General features: G+C 26.6%; 2 protein-coding genes and 1 long non-coding RNA gene across 3 annotated transcripts; 1 reads left to right on the plus strand and 2 right to left on the minus strand.

Annotated features, from left to right (window-relative positions):
- The first annotated feature begins 5,325 nt into the window (after positions 1-5,325).
- Positions 5,326-8,955, plus strand: LOC112800099 (uncharacterized). Its single transcript, XM_025842185.2, has 3 exons — positions 5,326-5,926; positions 6,043-6,502; positions 8,247-8,955. Exons 1-3 carry the CDS (start codon positions 5,710-5,712, stop codon positions 8,656-8,658), a joined length of 1,089 nt encoding a protein of 362 aa, XP_025697970.1. The 5' UTR covers positions 5,326-5,709; the 3' UTR covers positions 8,659-8,955.
- A 7,296-nt stretch (positions 8,956-16,251) lies between these two features.
- Positions 16,252-17,750, minus strand: LOC112800100 (uncharacterized). The gene is made up of 2 exons (XR_003201318.3): positions 17,261-17,750; positions 16,252-16,558 (listed from the first exon to the last, which is right to left on the minus strand). It is a non-coding gene; the product is annotated as an uncharacterized lncRNA (long non-coding RNA).
- A 1,432-nt stretch (positions 17,751-19,182) lies between these two features.
- On the minus strand, positions 19,183-20,686 carry LOC112800101 (histone-lysine N-methyltransferase ASHR2-like). The gene has a single exon (XM_025842186.3). It carries the CDS (start codon positions 20,389-20,391, stop codon positions 19,348-19,350), a length of 1,044 nt encoding a protein of 347 aa, XP_025697971.1. The 5' UTR covers positions 20,392-20,686; the 3' UTR covers positions 19,183-19,347.
- Positions 20,687-21,252: the final 566 nt, after the last annotated feature.

Below are 21,252 nucleotides of genomic sequence, written 5' to 3' on the forward strand. Positions count from 1 at the left end.
AAGGTGGTGGGCTGGTATTGACCTACCATGGCATTCAAACTAATTTCTGGTTGCACATCATTCACTACAATCGGCGCCTAACACCTAGGGGTTGAATTAATTCAGGCTCCGGTTCCTTCAAGATCTCGTGCATTTCTTCCTATCCAATCAATAATAAGAAGTTTTACATTTATGTCCTGGTGACCACTTTTCCTCACAATAGTAACAGAGATTCTTGTCTTTCTTCATCTTAATTTCAACTGCTGACAATTTCTTAAAACGGGGGTTTGATGTGGGGTTTCTAGTATTAGTGTTTGGCTGTGTGTGGGAGAAAGAAATGGGAATAAGGTTGGATGGCTTATTTGTTGAGGATCGATTTAAGGAGGCATTATTGGGCTAGTTTGGATAGGTTTGGTGAGGTTTGGTAGATTTTAGATTTGAATTGGCTGCATAATTCTATTCATATATCTTTGCTAATGAAACGACATGAATATATGATGTCGGTTTAGCTAACAAGAATTCGCATTTCAGGTACTTTGAAGGCCAACAATGAATAATGACACCACCCAGTCCTCATTGAGTCCAGTAACCTGATTGGTAAGATCTTCAAATTGTCCTTAATATTCCGCTACGGTACTGATTTGCTTCAACTCTTTGAGAGCGGCCTTGGGGTCATAGTACTAGCGTCCAAACCTGATAAGTAATGCATCCAAAAAAGACTCCAAGTATATGCAATGTTATTATTGACCCCCTAACGGTACCAGGCATAAGCAGTTCCAGACAAATAGAAGAAAATCATTCTCATTCTCATCTTCTCTGGTACTACAAACCATTCAAAATACTCTTTCACTTTAAAAACCTATTCATCTACATTACTATTACCATAAAAAATGAGTAAATCAACTTTTGTACCTCTAGGTTGGTAGAATTGCTGCTGATGTCGAGGATGTGAAGAGACTTCATCACAGACTGATGTTACCTGCTTCAGTTTTAGTGCTTCATACAGCATGCTTCGGATTTCTCTCGTTGAGTCCTCCAGTCCGTCCATACGCGATATCGTCATGGAAACGTGACTTGCAACCTCCACGTGATTCCGTTGTCGAGCGGCAATTTCTTGCTGCCAGAATTCATCGGAAGCCATGCTTCCTCTCAACGAGAGCACCAAATGATAGAAGATAGTGCAGAATAATATGAGAATGTAACAATTAAGTTGTAGAGAAAAGTATATAGATTATTATTGTTATGACTGAATGAAATTGGAAACAGATGAAAGAGAGCGTGTCAAAGATAATTCCCTTTTCGAGTCAGAGATGAACTCCAGGAGTACCTCGAGAGTACGTATCAAAAATGCCTCCCCTTTAACGGAAATGATTCTTCTTCTTTATCAAATCCCTCTAACTAATTCTTCTCCAACTCAGCCTTGAGAAATAATCCTCTGTTTTGCACTATATTTCTTACTTACTGACAAAATCTTTCATCAAAGTCGGGCTTTTCTGGTTCTCATTGGTTTGGACTCTACTGTGTGCACCAGTTTACTTTTACGGTAGTACTCATCCAACGCACAGTAAATAGAGTGGCTGATTTAATGACTAAGACTGCTGCTTTTAACAAACAGATGTACTTGGAGTGATTGCTGCCCCTAATAGTTTAGACATTATTATTAGAGAAGAGTCTTACTTTTTTTTAGATTCTTTTTCTTTATGTTATTCCCAATCACAAAAAAAAATTAAAAGACACAACAGCATTATTTCCATATTAGATATTTGCTTAGAAACTTGTGAATTGAATAATTTGCCTTCAGATATTAAAACTGTCACCTTTTTCTTTCTGGTTTGAATTTCATTTTTTTTGTACTAGATTTTAATAATAATTAGGTTGATTACATGGATGATTACAAAATTTATTGTGATTTAGTGACTTGCACAATAGAAATTCGTACGATAGGTTAAGTTTAGTATTTATTATACTTAATTAAGAGGTTGTAAAGTATAGCAATATAAAATATTTAGGTTATAGTTATTTTTAGACTGATATTGAAATTGAAATTGGATATTATATTTGATAATTATAGATTGAAATTAAAATTTTAATTTTAGAACATAAAATTTTAAGTTATTTTAGTATTTTTAAAAAGTAAAAATATAAGAAACTAAAATTTTTAGTAACAAAAGACTAAAATTTTAATAATATATTTTTTTTAAAAATATTTTTATTTAATTTTTTAAATTTTATATCAATCTTTCAATCTCTATATTTATCTTAAACTCAATATGATATCGAAATATTACTCAATTCAGTATATTTTATACCGAATATAATATAAAAATTAAATTATATTTTAGTATCTTAGTTCAAAATAAATATAAAGATAAAATAAAAATATTTATTAAAATATTTTTAATTATTAAAAAATATTACTAAAATTTTAATTTTTATCTCTAAAAATTTCAGTTTAATACATTTATACTTTTTAAATATATCAAAAAAATTAAAATTTTAAATTTAATTTTTAATCACTAAATATGGTATTTAATCTCAATTTCAGTCTACAGATACTACCTAAAATTATGTGCATTCATATGGGTTAGACACTTATTGTAAACCATGTCATTCAATTTTGTGTTCAAATTTTCCTATTAAGAAAATACTTTCTCAAATATATTTTTGGGTTACAAAAAACTAATATACAAACATTTTAGATATCGAATATTCGATTATTCATTTAAATTTGAATTAAATCAATTAAATTAATTTCAAAATTAATAGATAATTGAATACAATTTGAATCGAATCGATGACACTTTTTATTAATTGATTTGGATAATAATTTTTAAAATGCAAAATTCGAACCAATTTATAAATTCAAAATTTTTATTAGTTAAATTAAAAAACATATATAACATTTACTTATTATTTACGATAATAATTTAAATATTTAATTATATTTGTAGATTATTATAAATATTTTACTATTGTTAGCATATTATTAATTAATTTATTAATTTTATATGTTTATTAATTATTATATTTATAAAATTTTTAACATAAAATTTTATTTTTTTATTTTCTATAAATTTTTATTTTATTAAATAAAAAAATATAAATTCAAATAAATTATAATTATAATTTAATTAAATTAATTTTAATTTCATTCTAAATCCGAATCAAGCCCAGCAGTGAATATCCCTACCAATATGCCTTGATAGTTTTTCTTGGACATGATTGATGCTGGATTTAATTCTTTACGTGAATTTTAAATAGATATATAATATAATATTTAATTATTTTATACAAGTCCATCTCAGTATAATATAAGAAAGTTATCATGTGTATCCTAAAATATTAATATTTTAATTATTTTAATAGTTGAATTTAATTAATACATATTATATATATTTTTTATAATTTAGATTAACAGTTAAAATAACTAAAAAATATTTAACTAAAACATCAATATTTTTGATATACCTGATAATTTTTCTATAGTATATATCTCCGAAGTTTACTTTGGGAATTATGCATTTCTAGATAGATATGCTTTGTCAAATATCTTCATGGCCGTACCACTTATAAATATCGTAGCAAGGAAAAATGAAAGAAAACTTCATCTTAAATGAAACCAAAATAAATAATAATTCATTTACATTTAAAAACAATATATATATTATTAAATAATTAATTATATAAATAATCAAACTTGCAAAAAATGAATGGTTAAATTTATTTACATTAGTATAATAATTTGTTTATAAAATACTTAATACATATTTTTATATGTAATGATTAATTAACGACTAATTTTTTTGTGTATATATAATCATAATTGGACTAAAATTACGTATTTTATTACAAGTCTTTATATATTTGATTTTTTAAAAATATAATCTTTAAAATATTTAAGTATCAAATATTCTTTGCTTACTGAATTAACTTTAAAAGTTACTTTAAACTCGCACAATTCTAAATAAAGTACCTTCAATCAAATAAATATAATCATTTATCACTAACGTTCTTAAAAAAAAGAAAAAAGAAAAATATGCTTCTAAATTGAATCAAACAAACCCAAAGTAAGAAATTGTACCAAATCAAAACCTAACACAATCTAAAAACATTCTAGAAGCATTAAAGTTTTGAGTCGGCTCATAAACACCGTTACTACCTTATAATGGTGTAAATTATTAACTAATGATTTGTTTCACCAAAACTAACCATCTGATCCATAAACGAACAAGCTTTATTTAAAAAAAAATAAATTGAGGACTTGAAGCGTAAAAGTACTTTTTTTAATCACAATATATATGAATTAATTTTAGAACCAAAAATTAATATATAAATGCTCTAATCTAAATATCTAATATATTTGTCGTTTAGCTGTTACTATTAGTTGTGCAGTGAAATAAAAGTCAGATTTTTATGACAAGGTCTAATCTCATAATGATACAAGACAACCCACTTTATTTACCCAGTAAACCAAAAAATAAAAAATAAATAAATAAACAAAAATGGTGAAATTTTCTTTTGTCCACAGGGATTCATCTAACACCTCATGAGCAACTTTGACTGGTTTGAGGACAGCTATAAATTAGTATAAATTTTGATTTTATCCATGCAAATTGCAAACTGTAATAAATCCCATCCAAACAGGTCAAAATGGAACAGTTAACTTCACCAAACCAAAAAAATTTAAAAAATGAAATAGTCAAAATCCACACACAATTACTATAACATACTACATAGTCAATGGTGTCTAGCTGCCACCAACACCAAGCACCCTTTATCAAAACATGCAAAGCCTCATGCTCTCTACTCTCTACACACAAAAATTAGTAAAAATTATTATGTTTATTTCAAAATAATTACTAAAAAAGAAAGTAACTTTTAATAATTTTAATGTGTTAAAAAATTTATATAATTATTTTTTTTGTTAGTGTCCTTAAAACATGTTATAGTGGAATCCTTTAATTAACATTATAAATATAAATTTATTTTATAAAAAAATTTTATTTCAATGTACTGTCAATATAAAATTATTTTATATATATATTCAATTACATAACGTCATATTAACAAAAATAATTATTTTTACATTGATTATTTATCATAAAAAAATAATTATAATTGTACAACTGTACAAAATATTTTATATTATCAAAAAAAAATAGTAAAGGATAAATCTATTACTGTTAATCATAATTTTATAATTAATCTGCTAAGTGTTTCATTTAAGTTTAAAATTTGACTTTAATTCTTATTTTAGTCCTTGAATATCATTTAAAATATGTCCAAGTTTCATTTTTGTGTCTTACATACCATTTTAAAATTATAGCTTGCTTCTACCTCAAACTTATCTATCATTAAACTAAAAATAGCCATTTTATCCGAATTTCTTTTGTCAAGGACTGTACTATACTGCTATATTTTTTTAATAAATAAAAAAATAAAAAATGAAGATGGGTTTTTAATTGTATTTTTAGTAGTATTTGTGAAGCAACCTTAAAAAATCTTAATCCCTACTAAGGTAAGGTTCCAATCATGGCCGAACTCGTTTACTCCGAGGTAACCGCCCCTCCTCCTCCACACCCTCTCCTCCATCTATATCACTCCATCCTCCTCCTCTAAATGCAAATCATTCACTCCTTCTTCTTCTTCTTCTTCCTCTTTTTCTTTTTCTTCTTCTTCTGCATAATATAATAAAACACAAAAACCGCAACTTCAAAAAAAAAAAAAAAGATGAGCGTTCCTCCACCTCACCCTCCTCTTCCGACAGCAGCGTCGATGACGTGGCAGGCGGCGCCGTTCACGGTGGCGCAGTGGCAGGAGCTGGAGCACCAAGCCCTCATCTTCAAGTACCTCAAAGCAGGACTCACCGTTCCACCGGACCTCCTCGTACCTATTCGGAGGAGCCTCCAGTTGATGTCTCAGAAGCTCTCACATCACTACCCATCTCGTAAAATATCATCTTTTTACTCTTTTGCCCCCTTACCCATTTCCTTTTCAGCTTAAAGTTCCAATCTTTGATATCTTTTTGTGTGTGCCTGCTATGTGTTTGTGTTTATGCGTCAGTGGGGTTTTATGGGAAGAAGATAGATCCGGAGCCAGGGAGGTGCAGGAGGACCGATGGGAAGAAATGGAGGTGCTCCAGGGAAGCACACCCTGACTCTAAGTACTGCGACCGCCACATGATACGGCGTCGTTACCGTTCAAGAAAGCCTGTGGAATCATCAACTTCATCTCAGCAACAATCTCACTCTTCTGCTGCTGCTTCTGCTGCTACTGCTGCTTCTACTACCACCACCACTACTACTACTACTGCTGCTTCTGCTGCTAGTGCTGCTGGTGGTGGTGGTGGTGGTGGTGGTGGTGGTGCTTCTGGTTCCGGTGGAGCCTTCCACACACTCCCTTTGCACACCAATGGTACCCGTGAAGGTTTCACCCTTGGGAGCAGCAATAGTAGCAGCTTGCAAAACTTGCACATGGACCACCCTTTGTCACTTCCCAGTGAGGTTAGCAAGAAGGAGTACAGGTATCTCTCTATCATTTATTTCTTCTACTTTTATTTTATTTAATTTTCTTTTTTATTTGTTTTTATTAAAAAAGGAATCTATTGGTTTGGTTTATTGGAATTGGTTAGTTAGTGAACCCATTTTAGTGAAGGGAAAAAGGGGTTTGTGATAGTAGTTATTGATTGATTGATTAATTGACTGGTTGGTACTTTGTTGGTTTATTGAGCCGCTTGTGATCATGTTTGAAATTGGGAACCCCCTTTTTTCCCCTTGTTTGGCCTTTTTTCTCCTTTTGAGGGTACTTGTTAGGTGATGTGTGAATGTGGGCGCTGTGGGATTCTTTTTGCTATTACTCATTGTTTATTAGCTGGGTGATGATTTTGTCCGTAGGGGGTGTTTGAGTTTAGGGATCTCAGCAATGATTGCCATGATTTATAGTGGAGTATGATTTTCATGTTTTTAACACATGTGGTTGATAGAATATTATTGTGTTTTGCATGGTAGCTGTGATGCTAAGTTACCTATCATGTGGGTCATTATGATGTGTAGGATGAAAGTAATGTGCAAGTAACTTAGCCATAGTTTTCAGAGTTATCATTTGCGTGTATTCGAGTTACACCTGTAAGTCAGATGCCATAGTTAGGTGAAAGAATGCATTGCTAATAAGCCATGATCTACACAAAGTTCAGCCTGACATTGTTTAAAAGTTTTCAATGTTTTGAGACAATTTTCATCACTGCCCTTTAGAAACAGCTAGCAGAGTCTTCATGCCTTGTTAAGAGTGTTTCAATTGATTGCATTTAATTAGGTGTTGCAGTGTAACATGGAAAGTTTATTTAGTGATTGATGTTTTTGAAACCTCAATTGTTCCCTTATCCATGTGTGATCATAACCCATATTATGTTGACATGTTTCTAAATGGTTGTTAAAAAAATATTAAAAGAGCGGTTGGGCATGCTGTGTTACCTTGTCAGAGGTTGAGCCATTATATTTGATAAGATTGGAAATTAAGGGATTTTACTGATGATTATATATTTTTGAGAAACTAAGTATATTTGAAAATAGCTGTAGCACTGATGTTAATTGGTGACACTGCTAAACCAATTAGGCATAGGTGGTTTCATGCGTATCAATTATGCATTGATGGATAAATTGATGATTATTCAGAACTGGTAGGTCATAGCTGTGGGGTGGTTAAGGAAATTTTGACATGTGACTATTTCTTTTCTTATCTATTTTTTCCCTGGTAATTTGGTGATATGGAATTCTCCATTTTGTACCAATTTAATCTGTAATAAAATCTTTCAATTTTTTTTTCCCCTTTAAGCTTGCTTTCTTTTATGTATGTCAAAAGAACACCCTCTTTACATCACAAATTTTGTTCTATAGTATAGTTAAAGAAAAAAGAAGCAAATGTGGAGGGGTAAGAAAATGACAAAAATTATTTGTTGGTAATCTGAAGTAGATCATTTAATTCTTTATAATTACAATGAACTTGTGAGATTGATTTGAGACATGAAATGGGGCCTATTTACTTATTTTTACAACAATACATAAGTGCACATAATTTAAATACTTTGCATACAATACATAGCAAACATTTTTCTTATGGACAGTGCCTAATCAATTCACCTCTATTGATTCATATATGAAGATAGTGGGTGGTTATGATTCCTGCTTCTTAATCATTTGGGTCTACTTGTTATGTTTCTTTATTTGTCTTTCGATTAAGTTGCATCATGATGTTTACTAAACATTTCATAGGTTTGCACTGAACTCCGATGTAGACGAGCACAACTTCTTGCAGAAAGATCTGGGAACTGTGAGATATCAAGGTTATGACTTCACCTCAGATGGCCTGTGGTCCATGCCTCACATCCCATCAAACACTGTTTCAGAGTCAAGAACTGGTTCTACCATGGTTGGAGACTGCTTCCAACAGCAAACAATTCGCGATGCTGATCTCTTAAACCTCAATGCTTCAGGGTCGAAGGAGCTCGTCTTTGGTAGCCAATTGAGTCCGTCGTCGTCTGGGTCTTTGAAACAGGAATATCAGTCCCCGCAGTCACTCTTCACTGACTGGCACTGGAAGAAGGATTTAGGCTCTGACGCCATATATCGGCCCCACAAAGATTTCAATTCAGATGCAAATGTTGATTGCAATGGTTCTTTGTAAAGTTTGCAACTGAGTTTTTGGGATCACAACACCTTTTGTCTCTCCCCCAAACCAATGAAATGCTATAATAAATAAACAGAAATCCTTATGCAGGATGAAACTTTCATCCATAGCATTCAGATACTTAGAGGGAATCATCATGTTATTCAAATCTTCAGAATATGTTGTTGTCTTATATAATAGTTAATACACTTCCAAGGAGTTCATGCTTTCTTTATATGTAAAACTTGTAATAACATTTGTCTATGCTTCCCTTTTTATAATTTTTAATTGTACTGGAATTTAGTCTGGTTCATATATCTCTGCTATGATGGAGTTCCATGATTGCTTAGAGACATGGAGGTTGATATCTTTAGCCATCATGTCTTATTTTGCAGATGATGAGTGTGTTTGACAAACGCGTTGGCAACTTTTATCCTTTTGAACGCATAAATGATTTTACTTCTGAACGCATGTTTAGGAGAAACTAAAATTTGTAGTTTTTGCGTTTACGTTTATGGTAGCGGATTACCTTTGGAAAATTAGGTAAAATTTATTTCTTTTTAATCAATTCTACTTTTAATTTTCTTCTATAAAAAGGATACTAGTAACTATTACTTTCATAGTAGTTCATTATAGTTTTTTCTACTTCTTTATAGTTCTTTGTTCTATTTTTTTATCAAAATCGTTTAGATTTATTTCAATCACTAGCAAAAGTGAATATTTTAATTTTCTTTATTATTTTTAGTACTCTTTTTTATATTTTAATTTTAAGTTTTTTATTGTATTTTTTATTTATACGATAAATATTTTTATATTATTTGTGTAGTATTCTGATTTCTCATGTTATGCTTTTATACGAGTTTTTTTATCATTTATTGTACTATTCTTTATATGTATATTTTTCATGAAGTCTGTTTTATTTATTTTAGTATTCTGATTTTTTATTTATTTTTATTTATTTTATTCATATGACAAATAATTGTTGACGTTTTTATTTTTTTTAGTGCTCTTTCAGATATTTTATAAATTTTTATAATATTTTTGTTATTTTTTATTCATATGAATTCTTTTTTTCTATCTTTTACTGCATTGTATTTATGTTGTGTATAAATTTTTTTATTTTTTTATTCATATGAATTTTATTTACTGTTTATTATATTTTTTTTGTTTATGTGATATATGTTGTTGGTTTTATAGAATTTTTATTATTTCTTATCTGTATGATTTTTTTATTCTTTAATATATTTTATTTTTGTTTTGTATTAATTTTTTTATTTTTTATTCTTATTTTGTAAAATTTATAATTGTAATTATTATATACCACGTTTATTATAAAAAATTTGTATAATATGAATTATGATTCTATAAAAAAAGGATAAAATAAATAAAAAAATTAATTATAAATAATAATAGAGTCATAAATAATGAAAATTTATAGTCCAAAATAATATTAAATTAAAGAGTACCAGCAGTACTGAAAAAATTATAGAATATTTTTTTTGTTTCATATTATAAAATTGACAGTACTCTCTTCTATATTTTTTTATTATATTTATTTTATTTATATGATAAATATTTTTTATATTATTTTGAATAGTGTTCTTAAAAAATTATTTAAATTAATATTTTTTTGGTAATTTTTTATCTAAAAATAAGTTTGAGTAGTATAATTCAAATAACATTCATTTTATTATAATTTATTTTAATATTAAAATTGTCTAACATAAATTACTTAATACAAACTTATTTTTTTTTTATCAAAATTCATTTTATGCAAATTTTTATTTGTAAACCGTAATTTACAAACACACGATATCTCTTCGATTATTGCATGAATGATGGAATTAATGAATGACAAACATTCTTTACTATATCGTATTATGGGTATTTGGAACGTGTTTTCAGACGAGTAAAATTAGTAGAAAAATGCTTTATGTATTTATTTTATCTAGTTTGAATGATTAGTCAATATACGTCACTTCTCCATTGGTAGAATACGAGATACGATTGAGTACAAATGAGACGAAGTTTTTTAGTTTTACGAGACGAAATAATAAATCAATTTAGATAGATTGATTATTGCATGAACGATGGAATCAATGAATGACAAACATTCTTTACTATATCGAATTATGGGTATTTAGAACGTGTTTTCAAACGACTAAAATTAGTAGAAAAATGCTTTGCGTATTTATTTTATCTGATTTGAATGCTTAGTATCGATATAACTCACTTCTCCATTGAAAGAACATGAGATACGAATGAGTACAAATGAGACGAAGTTTTTTACTTTTACGAGACGAGATAATAAATCAATTTAGATAGATTGATTATTGCATGAATGATGGAATCAATGAATGACAAACATTCTTTACTATATCAATGAATCAATGAATGAGAAATTTATTTCTTTTTAATCAATTCTACCTTTCATTTTCTTCTATAAAAAGGATACTAGTAACTATTATTTTCATAGTAGTTCATTATAGTTTTTTCTACTTCTTTATAGTTCTTTGTTCCATTTTTTTCATCAAAATCGTTTAGATTTGTTTCAATCACTAACAAAGTGAATATTTTAATTTTCTTTATTTTTTTAGTACTCTTTTTTATATTTTAATTTTTATGTTTTTTATTGTATTTTTTTATTTATACGATAAATATTTTTATATTATGTGTGTAGTATTCTGATTTCTCATGTTATGTTTTTATATGAGTTTTTTTATCATTTATTGTACTATTCTTTGTATGTATATTTTTTATGAAGTTTGTTTTATTTATTTTAGTACTCTGATTTTTTTTATTTTTATTTCTTTTATTCATATGACAAATGTTGACGTTTTTAATTTTTTTAGTGCTCTTTCAGGTATTTTATTAATTTTTATAATATTTTTGTTATTTTTTGTTCATATAAATTTTTTTCTATCCTTTATTGCATTGTACTTATGTTGTGTATAAATTTTTTTTATTTATATAAATTTTATTTACTTTTTATTATATTTTTTTTGTTTATATGATATATGTTGTTGGTTTTATAAAATTTTTATTATTTCTTATTTGTATGATTTTTTTATTTTTTAATGTATTTTATTTTTGTTTCGTATTAATTTTTTATTTTTTATTCTTATTTTGTAAAATTTTTTATTTGTATGAATTATGATTCTATAAAAAAAAAAGACAAAATAAATAAAAATTAATTATAAATAATAATAGAGTCATAAATAATAAAAATTTATAGTCCAAAATAATACTAAATTAAGGAGTACTAGCAGTACTGAACAAAATTATAGAATATTTTTTTGTTTGATATTATAAAATTGATAATACTCTCTTTTATATTTTTATTTTTTATTGTATTTATTTTATTTATATGATAAATATTTTTTATATTATTTTTGGTAGTGTTCTTATTTTACATGTATATAAAAAATTATTTAAATTAATATTTTTTTTGTAATTTTTTATCTAAAAATAATTTTGAGTAGTATAATTCAAACAACATTTATTTTACTATAATTCATTTTAATATAAAAATTGTCTAACATAAATTACTTAATACAAATTTATTTTTTTATCAACATTAATTTTCTAAAATCAATCTTATGCAAATTTTTATTTGTAAACCGTAATTCAAACACACACGATATCTCTTCGATTATTGCATGAATGATGGAATCAATGAATAACAAACATTCTTTACTATATCGTAATATGGGTATTTGGAACGTGTTTTCAGACGAATAAAATTAGCACAGAAATACTTTACGTATTTATTTTATCTGATTTGAATGCTTAGTTGATATACCTCACTTCTCCATTGGTAGAACACGAGATATGAATGAGTACAAATGAGAGAAGTTTTTTGGTTTTACGAGACGAGATAATAAATCAATTTAGATAGATTGATTATTGCATGAATGATAGAATCAATGAATGACAAACATTCTTTACTATATCGAATTATGAGTATTTGGAGCGTGTTATTAGTAGAGAAATACTTTGCCTATTTATTTTATCTGGTTTGAATGCTTAGTCGATATACGTCACTTTTCCATTGGTAGAACACGAGATACGAATGAGTACAAATGAGACTAAGTTTTTTGGTTTTACGAGACGAGATAATAAATCAATTTAGATAGATTAATTATTGCATGAATGATGGAATTAATGAATGACAAACATTCTTTATTATATCGAATTATGGGTATTTAGAACGTGTTTTCAAACGAGTAAAATTAGTAGAGAAATGCTTTGCATATTTATTTTATCTGATTTAAATGCTTAGTCGATATATGTCACTTCTTCATTGGTAGAACACGAGAGATACGAATGAGTACAAATGAGACAAATTTTTTGAACAGAGATAATAATTCAATTTAAAAAGATTGAGTGATTAGTTTATTTATTTATTTAAACAAATGTTAAAATTTTTAAATTTAATTGTTAATAATAAACATTTAAATTTATCTTGATCTGTTGAGATTGAACTATCGAATTAAAAAAAATATACAAAGATATGAGATGAGATGATAAAATAAAGAGAAAATTTTACTCCTCTTTTTTGCGAGATGCTAAAATAACACTCTCTTCTCCTCTATTTTATAAATGTACATTTTTCTCCTTTCTAACTTTTAAAAAACCTCCTCTTTAATTTATTTTAAATTTTTTATGTTAACTAATATTAACTTTATCTATTTTTTAATAAAAAATAAATTATTTTTTGAAAAAATATCCATTAACAAAAATTTTATTTTTTATCATTAAATTTTGCTTACCAAAATATTCTTTAATAAATTATTTTTTTATTGATTAAATTATATTTTTACCAAAATATTTTTTAAAAAATTAATAATTAAATTATTTTTTTCTAAGATATCTACCCTTCAATAATTTTTTAATTATTAAATTATAATTTTATCAAATTTTTTGTTAATAATTATTTTTATATTTTACTATTAATTTTTCGATATCAATATATTATTTTAACATTAAATAAAAAAATCTTACCACTGTTAATATATATAACAATTAATATATATTAATATTGAAAAATAATCTTATTAGAATTTTTTATTTAATGTTAAAATAATATATATAGATATAAAAAATTAATAGTAAAATATAAAAAAATTGTGAACAAAAATTTTGGTAAAATTATAATTTAATAATTAAAAAATTATTGAAGGGTATTTAAAAAAATATAATTATTAATTTTTAAAAAAAATACAATATAATTAATAAAAAATAATTTATTAAAGGATATTTTGGTAAACAAAATTTAATGATAAAAAATAAAATATTTGTTTAATGGGTATTTTCTAATAAAATAATTTATTTTTTCTTAAAAAATAGATAAAATTAACATTAGTTAACACAAAAAAGTTTAAAATTGATTAAAGAAAAGGTCTTTTAAAAGTTATAATAGAAGAAATGTACATTTATAAAATAAAGGGAAGAGGAGTGTCATTTTAGCATCTCGCATAGAAAGAGAATGAAATTTTATCTAAAATAAAATATGGAAACTCAGGTGCAGTCAGACTTCAAGTGAAGTCAAGAATCGTTAGATAATTTGATTGATTTGACTAAATTTTTATCTAACTGTTCTTAGCTATCAACTTCACGTAAAGTCGTAAAGTCGACTCTATCTGAATTTTTGACTAAATAAAATTGGAGAGAGAGAAAGGAGTAGATGGTACTTTACATAATTTTAAAATTTGTTGATTTTTCGTAGTATTTTACAATTGAATAGGGCATAAATTAATTTATTATTAATTAATAAATTATTATATATAAAAAATAATATATAAAATTTTAATATTTATTTAAATAAACTAATAAATTAACTATCGATGAATTTAAATTAATTATACGGCATCGAAATTTAGATGCATGAGAATGAGATAGCAGTGAAGTGGTGCTTTCATAGCTTGATGGGTACAGTGGTAATAAATGAGAAATGGGCAGTGGTGGTTGGTATATTAAATATTAATGCTTCATTTTGGAGTACCATTTTCGAGGCACATATGGCGGTGTTTCGTATTGTATTATTATTCTTCCCATCAAATTTCTTGATCTAAGGGGAATGAAATTTACACATAACTTTATCTGATCAAATATTTTTGTGGATTTATACTTTTGAAATTAATTTTGATATACTAGTAATTTAAAACTTTTTATATGGTTATTTAATTATATTTATTTTTTAAATAATTATTTATATAATTAATATAAAAAATAAATTTTTTATTAATTTAATTATATATATAAAATTATTTTACATCAAAACTAAATTCTTATACTTTTTTCAATTTTTATATGTAATAAAAGTACACGTTTAACAAGATAATTGATTCTCCTTGAATTTTAATTTTATGGGTTTTGTTTATGTGTCATAAAGACATAAATTAAAAATATTATAAAAAAATATTTGACAGATATTTATAGATGAGATTTATTCGAATTAAAAAAAAGATAGAACCAAACTTATTAAATTTTAATTAGTTTAAGTTAGTTTGGATATAAATTTTTTTGTAAGTGGACCCAAACCACTTAAAACTAGATTGGATCCGTTTGGATAATCTTCTCGTATTCTATTACAAACAAAATTTAGAAAAAAAATAGAAAAAATAGGAAAACTTTATGCAAATAATATGTAATAATAAAAAGAATAAATGAATAATAAATCATCGAAATTACACTTAAATAAATACCATAATTTGAGTTAGAGAAAAATAAAATTATACATATATTATTATATTTTATTTTTTAAAAATTAACATAAACTTAATCGGATAATTAGATTGGTTCGGATACTACAATCCTATAATAAATACCAGAATTAATTAAAGTTGGATTTTAATAGGAGAATTCGATTCGATTATCTATTAAATACAGATTCAATATAATCGGATTAAATCGATTTTAGTTAGGTAATTAGATTTTTTTTTTTGGTGACTAGTTAGGTAATTAGATTGCTTGTACTTGTGAATACCCTAATATTTTATAAAAATTATTAAAATATATATATTTTACATTTTCAATACATTGAATACGATAATTTTTTTTAAATTTTTTATTATTGTATGTTTAAAATATGCTCTTAGGACACAAATTACTTAATCCTAATTTTATTTATTTATTTTTACCGAATTTTTATGTGTGATCGATCAAATTGAGAACTTTATTGTAGCCAAAGATTGAGAACTTCATGTTCATTTCTCTTTCCACTAGTTTAGTTTATACTTTATATGAAGATTATTAATTAAGAAAAATTTTATTAAAAAATATATATAAAATTTAAGTTCTTAATACATTATTAAAGAAATTGTTAATAATCTTAATATGTATAAAACATATATTAACTAAATTCTCAAAGAATTAAAAAAATGAGCTTACCTCCTCCTCAAGTTTAATTGCTCCTTAATTTTGTTTGTTTGATTTATGTATTTGTTTGCAAGGTTGCCAAACTCGCGAGTCTAGGTAAACTCGTGGAGCTGACCTAAACTCGACTCGTAGACTCGGACGAGTTTACCTGTTATAAATTTTTTATAAAAAAATATATATATCATGTATAATATATATATTTACTCAAATATAGGCATTCAAACTTAACAATTTTAACATCAAAACACATAATAAATTAACATAATACTACAATTATAACAGTACTCTAGAGGACACATTCAAATCCTTCACAAATATGCATCTAGTTCAACATAAAACACACAATCACACAATCAAAGCTTCATATAACACAACCGAAAAACAAAAGAAAATAACAAAGCACAATTAAATGTTCTAATAAAGTAAAAGTCTAAAACTGAAATCCTCCAATATCTTCATCTTCTATGGCATCAACATCATCATCTTCACCATCTCCATCAGAAACATCATTTATTTAAGATATTTTGTATTTTTGTCCCTAAATCAACAAATCAACAAACCAAATAATTAATTTAGCAAAGTTATGCAGAGTTTCAGATTTCAATAAACTAAACTAAGCTAAACTAAACTAAACTAACATTTCATATTTCCTAAATTCAGAAGTCAAATTTCAATAAACTAAACTAAACTAACATCTCAGATTTTATAAATTCAGATTTCAGCAATCAATAAACTAAACTAACATTTTAGATTTCCTAAATTCAAATTTCAGATTTCAATAAACTAAACTAAACTAAACTAAACTAACATTTCAGATTTTCAAAATTCAGATTTCAGTTTTCAATAAACTAAACTAAACTATCATATCAGAGTTTCGGTATTTCAGATATTCAGATTCATTAACAAAAAAACATCTAAGTAACTAACAGTCTAACTGTCCAAGTATCTAACACCAGAGCTTATTCAGTAATCCATATTTCATCATTTATTAACAAATATATAACTATCATATATTCAAATTCATTAATCCATATTTCGTCATTCATCACACCAGAATTCAGACTAAAAAAAATTTAAAAAGTTAATTTCAGAATCAAAATGGCAGAAATCATACCATTATAACAAAATTATTTAAATTTGTTCAACTACCAAAATTACAGATTAAACTCACACTAACAAGTAACAACTACCAAATGCATCAATTGATTCAATTCAGTAACAAATTTATTTTTAAACATACCTGAAGGCTGAGATGGCAGAATGAAGTAGGCTCAGCTGAGTAGCTGACACTGGCGTTGGTGCGTTGCTGTGTTGTGCTCCATGATGACCGATGAAACTGTGCTCCACAATGACCGACAGAAGCATGGCTGACACTGGTGTTGCTGTGTTGTGTTGACTGATGTACTCTACGAATCCGCGTTCTTTGATGCAGAACAGGGAGCGAGAGAGTGAGAGTGTATCGAACTGAATGAGAGAACAAGAGCAAGAGAACAGTGGTTTGGGGAACGGCGAACGACAGCGAGGGATCGGGGACAGACGGCGGCGAGGGATGGACTGTTGACGACGAAACGCGAAGAAGAAGAGAGCTTGGAAAAGAGAAGAGAGTGAGTGCGAGCAAAGGGGGTTTAGGGTTAGCTGGGTTAGTGGGTTTTTCCCTTGCTGCCTTTCTTTTTTTTTTTTTTTGCCCAAAACGGGCCGTTTTGGCAAAAAACCCAACCAAAATCAAACTCGCTGACTCGTGAATAAACTCGCGAGTTTGACTGAGTTTATCCGAGTCTACCCGAGTCTACCCAAAAACGAGTTTGTGTTTGAGTTAACTCGATTCCACTACCTAAACTCGTAAACTCGTACGCGTTTACAAGTTAACTCGCGAGTTTGACAACAATGTTTGTTTGGGCATGCACTTTTAATAAATGGGTCTGTTTGGCCAAAATATTACTTGGTGGAGTCTATATATTAAAAAAAAAATAAAATATATTTTTTTGTCTTTGAAATTTATTAAAAATTTTAAAAATAATTATAAATTTTATATTGTTTTAAAAAAATTTTATTTACATTAAATATATTTCTAACAGTTAAATTTTTAAAAAATTTAAGACTAATTTAATAATAATATATAAAAATTATACTTGATTTACTTGTATTAAGAATTGTTCTTATGAAATTATTGTTGAATTAATTTTAAATTTTTTAAAAAATTATCCGCTATAAATATATTTGATACAAATTAAAAATTTTTAAAATAAAATAAAACTTAAAAGTATTTTAAAAATTTTTATTAAACTTTAAAGACAAAAAATATCTTTTACTCTTTAAAAAAATGGATCGAATAATGTGGTCTGTAATAGAGCAAAGACCTATGTGCAATTCTGTGGTGAAGATTTTGATGGTTGCCGCCCAGAACAAAAAGATAAATAAACTGGATAATTGCAGTTAAAATTTGAGCAAGGCAAAGAATATAACGAAGTTTTAGGCTAGGGTAAAAAGGATAATAATTTTATGTTTGCTTCATATGCTTTAAATTTTGGTGAATGCTATAGTGTTTTAACTTATCGAAAAAGATAAATAGACAATTTTAATAAATTTTAAATATTTTATTTTTTATTTTTAAAAACACAAGTTAGACAATTTAAACATCGTAATAAAAGACACTATAAAACTTACCTTAAATTTTATTCAGCATGTTAAAACGAAATATGAAACGAAGTGATTTCGAAAATTAAAAATTACTATTTCTACGCTAAAAATCAAGGATTATATATATATATATATATTCTAAAGTTCAATACTTTTAACTTCTTAGAATTTAACAACCACCACCACAACCATCATGTGAGCCAAAACACACATGATATGAACTAGACGTGCAAAGTTGTGAATATGTGCATGTATCTAAAAACTTATTTATTATTTTTATTCGGTACTTGATCAGTAATATTTTAAAATATAGTATTAGACTATTATATTAAAAATACTAAATTACTCACCAAAAATACTTATTCAAATAAATTAAAATGGCTAACTCTTAATTTTTTATTTAATCTTTAACCAATAATCCATATAAATACAAAAAAATGTAACTAATTTCATAAACTTAATTTTAACATAACATTATCTTATTATTCGGTATTAATTAAACCATAATATGTCAATACTAGGACATTCTACAAAATACAATATCATATATGTTTTATATAAGGTGAAAATTTAGATACAATCGATTTCATGTGAAGTTAATACCTAAGAATTGTTAAATGGTTTGACTAATTTGACTAAATTTTTATCTAACGCCTCTCAGATATCAACTCTTCACCTGAGTTTTCACCTTTATATAACATCATCATCATCAATTTTGAAATTGCCACAAAAATTACACTCAAGAACATTATTATTAAACGGTGCATCATGTTTTGGAGGAAGAGGTGCCAAAGTGCCACCACAATTCTTGATATTACAAACATACTTCTTAAGAAACCTTACATGTGGCACATGATCATGATCATCATCAATCTCATCATTATTACTCCAACTTGCTTCAACCTTGCACCTCTCACACCCACAAACAAACCCATAATCCTCCATCAAGATCTTCTTCCTTGTAGCATAATCCCTCCCAATCCTAAAATAGCTTATGCAAATCTCTTCTCCTTCATCAACATCCTTAATCAACCTAATAACAATGTCATTAGTATTAGTATTAGTATAAGTAGTGTCCATATAATCAAACCTGCAAGCATTGGGAACACAATCATGGTTAAACATTGTGGCTTTTGGGTATATCCCATATGCCTTAATTGATCTCTGAGGTCCATTAGGGTTATAAGGCTCCATCAAGCAGAAGGAATTGATCCTATCCTTTGCAAGAGCCTGAGCAACAAGATCAACACTAAGCTTCTTGTTGGGAAAAAGGGGTGAGATTAGATCATGAAGAAAGTTTGCATCTTGAAGGATAGAATCATCTGGGGTGCCATGTAGAGAAAGCAAAGTGTTGATCTCAGAAACTGCAAGGTTGTGAAGAGCAACAACAAAACGCGCTTGCACTTGATGGTGTTGTTGAAGCAGTGGTGAATGTTGAAGTGATAAGAGTGCTTGGCAAATAGTGGAGGAATGAGAGGAATTGAGGGAAGTAGAGAGGCACTTGTTGCTGCAGAAATGGTGGTTGAGACAAGAAGGACATGAAAGAAGAGTAGTAGGTAGCAGGGTTCTGAAGCAGTGATCACAGTAAGAAGAAGAAGAAGAAAGAGGGGAAGAAGAATAGAGAATGAGAGGGGGTTCAGTGAGGATAATTTGACCAGCTTTGAGAGCTTGAGAGGCTACAAGGCCTCTTCCTTTTCCTGCAATATGCTCCACCCTCAACATTGAATCTGCCATAGCTTCTCAACTTGTCATCACTGTCAACAAGATTTCAAGTTTCAGAGTTGGTCAATTATTGCTTCATCATGTGCTTTTGGGGATAAGCATATTAATATCCACAAATTTTATAAAAAAAAGTGGCATTTTTTTTAGGGATGCTTTCGTAATAACGCGTAAAAAGTTTTTTTTTTTGTAAAAATGCTTAAGTGTCGCATTATTATTGGATGTATTAATGAATTAGTTTTTTTTAAATTTTTTAACAAATTAGAATAAAATCGTTTTTTTCTATAAGAATAACAATAAATTCATTTTTTGGAATTTAATTGTATTTTTAAATTTTTATCAAAAAATTTAAAGATATTCAATTTAGATTGTGTAATTCAATTGGATCAAACTGGGTCTAATAATTATAATGCAGACAATTGAATTTATTATTATTGATATAATAAATCAATTTTATTCTAATTTATTAAAAAATAAATTATTAATCAACTTAATAAAAATGTCCAACAATAACATAACATATATAAATATTTAAAAAAATTTAGTGTCTTTATTAAAGTAATTTTTTTTATAAAAAAATCTACAACTTGTTATAATTATTGGACTTTTAAATTGAGATGCTTTACATCAGTTTTTAGGATAATTTAATTTTTAATAATTTTAATTATCTTCGGTTTCTAATTTTTTTATTTTATTAGAAAAATCACTTTTTAGGTCAACTTTTAATAATAAGTTAGATAAATTAATTTTTAAATTAATTCTTTCGTATAAAAGAATAATTTGATGTTATATGAAGATTAATTTATTTAATAACTAAAATTTATTAAAAATTAGAATATTTGACTAAAATTTTTTTAAAGATTAATTTATAATATT

Source organism: Arachis hypogaea, chromosome 5 (assembly GCF_003086295.3).
Source record: "Arachis hypogaea cultivar Tifrunner chromosome 5, arahy.Tifrunner.gnm2.J5K5, whole genome shotgun sequence".
In the NCBI taxonomy this organism is placed as follows: Eukaryota; Viridiplantae; Streptophyta; class Magnoliopsida; order Fabales; family Fabaceae; genus Arachis; species Arachis hypogaea.